General features: G+C 34.2%; 1 protein-coding gene across 10 annotated transcripts in view; it reads left to right on the forward strand.

The window, feature by feature from the left end:
* ZMYM1 (zinc finger MYM-type containing 1) overlaps positions 1 to 9443 on the forward strand; it is a 28970-nt gene extending 19527 nt beyond the window's left edge. For 4 of the 10 annotated variants that reach the window (XM_059918799.1, XM_059918789.1, XM_059918781.1 and 1 more), the window contains 6 exons: positions 1206 to 1380; positions 1470 to 1682; positions 4376 to 4529; positions 5411 to 5548; positions 5733 to 5770; positions 6130 to 9442. In XM_059918799.1, the coding sequence (XP_059774782.1) occupies positions 1206 to 1380; positions 1470 to 1682; positions 4376 to 4529; positions 5411 to 5548; positions 5733 to 5770; positions 6130 to 8436 (3025 nt within the window). In that variant the 3' untranslated portion in view covers positions 8437 to 9442. Of the gene's footprint in view, positions 1 to 1205; positions 1381 to 1469; positions 1683 to 4375; positions 4530 to 5410; positions 5549 to 5732; positions 5771 to 6129 lie in introns of all 10 variants that reach the window. The other 6 variants (XM_059918809.1, XM_059918827.1, XM_059918836.1 and 3 more) reach the window with 3 other exon arrangements.
* Positions 9444 to 10022: the final 579 nt, after the last annotated feature.

A 10022-nucleotide genomic window follows, 5' to 3' on the forward strand; every position in this document is an offset into this window, starting at 1 on the left:
AATATTAAAAAGATGTACTGAAGGATTGAGTTTTAATAAAGTAAATAACTTACAGCAAATTCATGGTTGTGAATAGCACAAATACTGGTACCTTTTGGCATCACTGCCTTGATTTACGCTAAATAAGGCTCTGGCAGTTTACCCACCATTGCTTTTTTTTTTTTCCTCCCAATTTATTGAGGTGAAATTCATGTAACAAAAACCATTTCAGTACCGTTTAGTACATTCACAGTATTGTACAACTACCACCTCTATCTAGTTCCAAAACATTTCTATCATCCCAAAGTAAAATGCCTTATCTATTAAGGAGTTTCTACCCATTCCCCTATCTTCACTCCGCTCAACCCCTGGCAACCACCAATCTGCATTCTATCTATGGATTTATCTATTATGAATGTTTTATATAAACGGAATCACAACATGTGACCTTTTGTGTCTGGCTTCTTTCCCTTAGCATAATGTTTTCAAGATTCATTCATGTTGTGGCATGTGTATCAGTACTTCATTGTTTTTTTTTATAGCCGAATAATATACCACAGTTTGTTTATCCATTCATTTGTTGAACATTTAGGCTCCTGCTATCTGTTGTAACTGTTAGGAACCCTTGTGTATATGTACTTTTTTGAATACTTTTTTTCAGTTCTTTGGGATATATACCTAGGAGTGGAATTGCAGGGGCCCACCATTGCTTTTGCACCACCCGTTCAAATGTCAACACAGTGAAAAAGGCAAATAACATGTTAATATTATGAAAATAGTTTTGATCCTGTGGACCTCCTGAAAGTATCTGGAGAATCCCCAGGAATTTGTAGACCAAACTTCTAAATCCTCTGTCTTGTAGATTCCAAAGTTCATCAGGTATGAATATGTGATTTCTCATCATCATTCTATAATCACTAGCACCAACTAATACAGGCAAGGTAATCCGCAAACTGTACTATCAGATGTGTTTATAATCCTTAACGTTATAGATGAAGAAATTAACATTTAGGGAATATAAATGACTTAATCACTGTTACTTAATGTAAGTGATAGAATTAGATACCAAGTTCAGGTTTTCTTATTTTAAGGCTGATGTTCCTACTATTTCACAGTTCTTCAGGTAAATGAAACAACAGGGGAGAGGGTTAAGGGAGTGATTTAGCTTATGAAAAGAAATAATTATGGTAAAAGAGTTTAATGGTGCCCTTGTTATTTATTTTTAGAGACATTTTAAATCTAAAGGATGTGATCAGTATCCAGCTGGAAGATACTACCACTAGCAAAACTTTTTGCAGCCAATCTTGTCTTTCATCATATGAAGAAAAAAGAAAACCATTTGATACCATATGTACTAATAGCATTCCAGCCAAGTGCAGCATGTGTCAGAAGACTACTGTTGTAAGTTGCAATATTTCTTAACCTTGAGGGACTCTGATTATTCTGCTTAAATATCAGAGTTTTTACTAAGTCTTTTTTTTAAATCCTAGATTCAGTATGAAGTAAAATACCAGAACATGAAACGTAGTCTTTGCAGTAATGCCTGTTTTTCAAAGTTTCACTCTGCTAACAACCTCATCATGAACTGTTGTGAGAACTGTGGAGCTTACTGTTCCACTAGCTCTAGTCTGTTCCATATACTTCACATGGAAGCACAGTCTCATTACTTTAATAGTTCAAAGAGTATTACAGCACATAAGCAGGTATGAATAAAGATCTGTTGCATAAAGTGAGGACCACTCCATTTGAATTTGATTGCATAAGACTCAAATGAAAAATGGAAGATTCAGTTCCTTCCATTAGTTGGCTTGTGAACGTTTCCACTTTAGGAAACTGGCGGTATACATTTTAGTACCATTGGGAATATTTTTCGTTGGTAAGATGATGAAGGAGATGATGTAAAAGACTTCTGACAGTTGTTTTTCACATAACAATTCATGATAAATGCTGCATGGAGATTTTCCTAAAGAATCTCAGAGTGATCATCTTGCCTTGAAGAAAAGGCAATCAGAGGAAAGCTATAAGTTAGATAGCAAACATAACAATAGTCTATTGGTCAGTAGGACTCAACCACAGAAGTGTTTTTTATTTTTAATTCCATGTAATTAATTCTTACACCTAAGCAAGGTTAAGATGAATCAAGAATGTCACATGCTTTTTTCTGAATCAGGAGTCCTATTAGACAATAAACCAATGAGAAATAATCCCCTATTTCTGATAGGAGAGCCTTGGATGGGTGGCTCTGAGAGCAGAGAAGCTGGCCCTGCTTTGCAGGACTAAGTGAGCTGAACACAATAGTGGTCTGAGCCCCTTTCATGAGGTGGACTGTCGCATGTCTTGCTCGTTCAGGTGATACTTTGAGACCCAATTGTATCCCTATAAATTCTTCCTTAAAAACAAGCAACTGAAGATGGGAGTCTTAACAAGCCACAGTTCAAATAGGTCATTTGTGAGCCACAGCTTTTCTATGACAGAATGCCCACACCATGAGAGTACCCTGCCTTGGGACCAGAAATGGGAGAATGGAGAGCATAGAACCCTTTGTCTGAAAGCAGTTAATGCCATTCCTTCTTTTCTTTCTTTACCCCTCACACTCAATAAATAGACCTTCTCCTGTTTTTAAGAGCCTGTATATGAGTACTCAGTTATTCAGCATATGTGATGGGACATGGCTTATTTGGCTAGATGAGTTAAAAAGCACCACCTAACACTGTGCCCTGCTGCATTTAAGATATTGTGTGATTGTGATAATGTAGAAAATCCATATTGTTAGTGAACTGTAATCAAGAATTAGATTCCCCGGTGGTCCAGTGGTTGGGACTCTGCGCTTTTACTGACAAGGGCCCGGGTTCAATCCCTGGTCAGGGAACTAGGATCCTGCAAGCCGCACAGCGTGGCCAAAAAAAAAAAAAAAAATTAGTAAAGCACTCAAACCTGTGAATCCAAAAATGCAAAAATGGGGTGGCTTTTTATTTTAAAAAGTTGATTGGTATAATTGTAATTATTTTGGCCACATCTTTTTTAAAATTAATTAATTAACTTATTTATTTATTTATTGCTGTGTTGGGTCTTCACTACCACCTGTGGGCTTTCTCTAGTTACGGCGAGTGGGGGCTACTCACTGCACGTTGCAGTGTGCAGGCTTCTCACTGCAGTGGCTTCTCTTGTTGCGGAGCATGGGCTCTAGGCATGTGGGCTTCAGTAGTTGTGGCACGCGGGCTCAGTAGTTGTGGCGTGTGGGCTTAGTTGCTCTGCGGCATGTGGGATCTTCCCAGACCAGGGCTCGAACTGTGTCCCCTGCATTGGCAAGCGGATTCTTAACCACTGCACCACCAGGGAAGCCCCAAGAATTCTTAAAAGTATAAATTTCTGTGTCAACATACAGGGATACTTTAAATATTGTTAGATATTAATGTTTTGTGAACCTTCTCAACCACTGTGCCACCAGGGAAGTCCCTGGCCACATCTTCTTACTAGAGTACATTAGTTAAGTATTAGCTTTCCCACATGAGTAATAAATTAGTTATAAATTATACCACTGTTGTTGGTTAATGTAAATATTGGTGAGTTGTTATATTTCATAAAATATGAAAATTCCTACTAATAAGGGACAAAAATAGTAATTTTCAAAATTATACTCTGCTTTTTGTTTCATTGCTCCTTTGCCAATATCCCATTCTTTCACAGAAAAAGAAAATCTGTGTAAGATATTTTCATTTGTCTTTGTACTTTGTACCCCTAAAAGCAGTTCCATTTCATCATTGTCGTTAGTGTTAACTTAGTATTAAGTCCAGGAATGATGGCTCCTGTTTCACCAGAAAGAGTAGGTGGTGAACCTCCCCATTTTCTATCCTTTTCCTTTGCAACCTTACTGCTTACAGAATGCACTATGTTCTGTACCTCTTACTGCTTGTGTGCTGCTTTCTTACAACATGCTTGAATTTTCACCATGAAGTTAGGCTAGAAAAACAGTGTTTCCCACAGTATCTTGTAATGTGTGTTAGGCATCCTTTTCTGGCTCCTCCTTAGCACCAGTAAAAGGCTTTCCTTAGTTGATGCCCAAGTTGGCATTAAAGACCTGTAATTATAAGACTTTTGTTCATTTGTCCATTTTGTTTAGTTGCCTGGGATGATGAACATCTTTTATGACCACTTTCTTCATTGCTTGCATATGTATTGTTATAGCTATTAATATACCTAACAAATAATACAAATAGTTATCTAATAGATTAATCAGTTTCCTTCATTTTAGTCATTGCAATCTATAAGTGCCTTTTTTCTGGTTTTTAAGAAAGTGCAAAAATATGACTTCATTGTTACTATAATATTTCAACTAAGCAATGGTTGTGGGCATGTCATATACCAGGAATATGAATATTATTTTACTCTCTAACAGAAACCAGCCAAAACACTTACATCTGTTCTTTGCAAATCATTGAAACCCTCAGACGAAATGATTGAGACTACCAATGACTCGGGGAAGACAGAGCTTTTCTGCTCTGTTCATTGTTTCTCTGCTTACAGTAAAGCTAAGATGGAATCTTCTACAGGTACTATTTTTTTAGCAGTTACCAGAGATTTAGTAACTGTTGAAGAATATTACTGCTTTCCTTTAATTTATAACCTTGATTCATTTCTAAATTAAACTGACTTAAAAGTCAAAACAATCTAAAACTTGTTTCAAAGAACAGTTTCCAGTATTTTTGCATAAAAGGAAGGCTACTTCATCACCGGAGATTTAATATTTATTTGTAAAGATTGTCATATTAGAATATAGAATCTTCTAGTTAGCCCTGCTTTGTAAAAACAAGGCTATTAGTTACATTTTTCACATGGAGTAGAGCTAGTCAGAAATACTTTGATGTTCAGTAATAGAAAGGGACAGAGAATCCAGAGCCAACTGTGTATCAAAGAGCCTCATATAGGACCAGTGGTGCTAATTTCATAGACGGTGGAATGAATGATTCCCCTGGGGCTTGTGCATCATGCAGACTGGCTTATTATAGAAATCTCTTTAATACTAGCTTAGACACCAACTCAGCTCCATTCATATTGAGTTTATGAATCCTGGAATGGTTAGAAATGATACCCATTAGGAGATTCTATAGCAATGTTCTTCATGAGTAATTTCACAGTAAAGATTTTCTTGACAGTTCAAGCAAATAGTATGAAAGGACTGATAAACTGCGTGCAAAGGTAAAAGATATAAAATGATGGGAAATGTAAATTATCTGTTTAATGTTGATATTAATCTTATCCTAAAGAACCTGGATATTCCTAAGCCCTAATAAAAATTACTCCAGTACCCACTAATACTTAAAGCAATTATTGATAGATATTTGCGTTATTCGTTGAAACACTTGTAATTAAACAGTGCTTTCTGATTGATTGATTCTGCCTGGTTTATAAGATATCTTTTAATTTTTATCAGTAAATGTTTCCATGGTGCATGATGCTTCAACAGATCTCCTTTCTCCGAAGAAAGATACAACTCCAGTTATAAGCAATATAGTGTCATTGGCAGATACTCATGAAGCCCTGCCCGTCATGAACTCTGATGAATTACAAGGTAAAAATTGATGTGAAGTTGTTTGATATATACACTGTTTTGCCATGCTTGATTGGAATATAGAATCTGTCTTTATTCTAAGTTTTCTTTTGGTTGCCTAATATGAAATAAGCAATTATATAGTTAATGATGCTATTTTATAGATTATGGTATAAGATCTAGAATTTATGCTTTATTTTAACAGGTACAGTTTCTTCAGTAACAGCAAATGTCGTTGAGGATGTAAGTTTTATTCTTAATTGTTTTTGCTACTGTCTTTTCTTTTTTAAGCTTTCTTTTTTTAAACATATTGTGCATGTGTGTATTTGAGCATATTCATTCCTGATTTGATCATAGAGCTCAAAAATGTAGAGCAATAAACACCTTTTGTTATTCACGTTCAGTTTCCCAAATCTCAAGTTTGACTTGAAATTATTAATAAGAATACTAAGTTATAAATAATTGTTAATGTTTCCCCCTAGTGGAGCTCATACTGTAACTCACCCATTGATTTTTTCGTTATTAGAATGGATATGTTCAATATTTTAATTGATTATTTGAAAACTGTTCAAAGAAATGTTATTTTGTCATTTTCTCCCAAGATTTCTAAGACTTCACCCAGTGAATCAAGTAATGGTGTTGCTAATAGTAATGTGGAACAGCCAAGCCTTTCACCATCTTCATCAGTACTCAGTCAGCATACAACTGGCTCCAGTATAGAAGTACAAAAAGATCATGTGTCAAACCAAGATGCTACAAACAGTATGAAATCCATGAAAATAAGCGACGGACTACGTCACCCAAAATTTACATCCAAAGTACAAAAAGTTAAAGGTAAATCACGAAGTATTAAAAAATCTTGGTGTTCAAATTTTCAGCAATTAGAAAACAGTATTAAAAAGGATGTGATATTCTGTTATTCGTGTCAGTTGTTCTGCCAAAAAAAATTTAGCTATGGAGGAGAGTCATTTGCAGCCCAAGGGATTTCCAATTGGAAAAAAACTCTGGAAAAATTCAGAAGGCATGAAAAAAGTGAAATGCATTCAAAGTCATTGCAGTTTTGGAGGGAATACCAGTTTTGTGATGAAGCCGTTAATGACAGTTTATCTAATCATTCAAAACAGATTGAGGGAAATAAAAAGTACCTAAAGCTTATAATTGAAAATATTTTATTTCTTGGAAAGCAGTGTTTACTCTTAAGAGGAAATGACCAGTCTGTTTCATCTGTGAATAAAGGCAATTTTTTAGAATTGTTAGAAATCCGAGCAAAAGATAAAGGAGAAGAAATATTTCGACTTACGAATTCACAAGTTGACTTCTACAATAGTACACAAATTCAAAATGATATTATTGAAATAATAAAGACTGAAATGTTACAAGATATTGTAAATGAGATCAATGTCTCCTCAGCTTTTTCAATAATATGTGAAGAAACAACTGATAGTGCCACTAAAGGACAATTCTCAATTTGTGTAAGATACCCACAGAAAACATCAAAGGCTATATTAATTAAAGAAAGATTTTTGGGTTTCATAGATGTTGAAGAGATGACTGGGACCAACTTACACAGGAGTATTAAAACTTACCTGCAGCAAATTGGAGTTGATTTGGATAAAATACGAGGCCAGGCCTATGATAGCACCAGTAATTGGAGGGGAAATTTTAATAAAATTGCAGCAGAATTCAAGAAGGAAGAGCCAAGAGCTTTATACCTGCATTGTTATGCACATTTTTTGGATTTAGCAGTGATTAGGTTTTGCAAAGAAGTAAAAGAGCTCCGAAGTGCTCTAAATACTCTCAGTTCTTTGTTCAGCACTATTCATGGGGAAATGTGTGTAAATTTTCAAAACATTTATAAGCTAAGTCAAAATAAAACATGCAAGAAACATACATCACAATCATGTTGGACAGTCCATGATCGTACGTTACTATCTGTGATTGAGGGTCTTCCAGAGGTTATTGAAACACTGGAAGTTCTATCAAGCCATTCTTCAAACACAAGTTTAGCTGATGAATTGAGTGATTTGTTGGCATTGGTTTCCAAATTTGAGTTTATCTTTTGTTTGAAATTCCTTTATCGAGTACTAAGTGTTACAGGAATTCTTTCCAAAGAGCTTCAAAGTGAAACCATAGACATTTTTTCTTTGTCTTCAAAAATAGAAGCAATTTTGGAATGTTTATCATCTGAAAGAAATGATATTTATTTCAAAACTATCTGGGATGGAGCAGAGGAAGTATGTCAAAAAATAACCTGTAAAGGTTTTGAAGTTGAAAGGCCTTCATTTCAGAAAAGAAGAAAAATTCAGAAAACAATAGATCCTAGCAATTCAGACAGTATGTTTTTTCCTACCTCAACAGAAGAACAATATAAAATTAATATTTATTACCAAGGCTTGGATACTATATTACAAAATTTAAAATTGTGTTTTTCAGAGTTTGATTATTGTAAAATGAAGCAGATTTCAGAACTGTTACTTAAATGGAATGAACCGTTAAATGAAGCAACAGCTAAAGATGTCCAAGAATTTTATAAACTTGATGCAGACATCATCCCAGAACTTAGATTTTATCGGCAATATGCAAAGCTCAACTTTGTCCTAGATTATGATTGCATCAGCTTCAGCAATCTTGGCCATTTGTTTATTCAGCATGGTCTTCACAATAATATTCCTTGCATATCAATGCTATTATATATTGCTTTGTCTTGGCCAGTTACTTCAGCAAGTGTTGAAAATTCATTTTCTACACTGTCTCGTCTTAAAACATATTTATGTCATACCAGGGGACAAGAAAAGCTTAGTGGCTTAGCCCTAATGGCTGTTGAGCAGGAATTGGTAAATAAACTGATGGAACCTGAAAGACTCAGTGGAACTGTGGAAAAGTTTATCCTACAGGTGAAAGAAATATAATACTTGCTAACTTGAATTTACCTGAAAGAATTTTGTATTTCTGTTGGATATCAGTTTTTATTTCAAATTTTTGTCTTTTAAGAAAAAAAGTTTTTTCATCCGAACATGTAACATTCACTTGGTTCAGAATTCATGACACAGGATGATATACAGTGAAAAGTCTCCTTCCCTTTTTTAGTACCCAGTTTCCCCTCCCAGAAGTATTATCTGTTTTTAAAATATCCTTCTGGAGATACTTAATCATAAATGTACTGTGCAGTGCACATTGTTCTTCAGCTTGCCGTTTTCAGTTAACATGATTTTTTGAGATTGTCCCATATCAGTACATAGAGTTTCTTGATTCTTTTTTTAATAACTGCGTAAGATTTAATTGTATGGATGTACCATAATATATTGGAGCAGTCCCTACTGACAAACATTTTCTTTCCAGTCTCTTACTATTGCAAATAATGCTGCATTTAATAACCTTGTACATAGATCATGTTGCACATTAGTGAGTTGTTGTGAGATAAAATTTTAAACTGAAGTTATTAGGTCAGAAGATTTGTACATTTTTATTTTTCATAGATATTGGCAAATTGCTTTCTATAAGGATTGTATCATTTTATACTCCCACCAACAACGTGTGAGAGTTCCTATTTCCTCGAATCTTTATAAAGTATTAACAAACATTTTGATCTTTGCCAGTCTGTTAGTTGAATAATGATATGTTAATCTCCGTGGAGATTAAATCTCAATAGAATTTATTTTCACTTAAGAATAAGGTTGCGTATCTGCTTGAGCCATTTGTATTTCCTTTTCTGTGAAATCTCATATATTAAACATTAAAACTCTAAATATTGCTGTGGTTTTGGTTGACTTAGCTGGATGACACAATAGGAATTCCTAATCTACTTTATGAAAATATGACTATTTTTCAAATAATTCTGAAAGAAAGAACTCTTTCTGTCTTAACACTTTAGAAAAGTTTAGATAACAAGGGAAATGTGTTCCTCAAAGATTTGAAAGAATTTAGTGGTAGATATATCTGAGGCTGGTTTTCTTTTATAACTTGTAATTTTTCTAGAAAGAACATTTCATTGAGTCCTTCTTTCAAATGAATTCGCTTAGAGTTGTAGAAAGTATTCTCTTAATTTCTTCTATATACCTATACTTGCTTTCTTCATTGATCTTCTATACACATTTTCCTTCTTGATTAGGCCAAAACTAGTGATTTATGTTATTTAGTTGTTTTCCATACACATTCTTAGGTTTATTTATCAATCCTACTCTACTTTTTAATTATGGTTGATTTTTAACATATAAAAATAAAAGAACATAACAATTAACATTTAGTCCTATTAAATCCTAACATTTTGCCATGCTCCAGATTTTTATTTCAGAAATAAAATATTATAGATTGGGTTAAAGCTCCCTTGCAAATCTTTTCCTGATAATATTTCTGTTTTTCCCCAGAGGCAGTGATTATTTGGTGTGCTTCATTCCATGCATATATAATTTTATACTTAATACATAGCCGTGTTGCACATGATTGTAAACTTTATATAAAACTGTAAGTTGCATTGTGCTTATCTTTCTGCAATTTG

This window comes from Balaenoptera ricei, chromosome 1 (assembly GCF_028023285.1).
Source record: "Balaenoptera ricei isolate mBalRic1 chromosome 1, mBalRic1.hap2, whole genome shotgun sequence".
Taxonomy (NCBI): domain Eukaryota; kingdom Metazoa; phylum Chordata; class Mammalia; order Artiodactyla; family Balaenopteridae; genus Balaenoptera; species Balaenoptera ricei.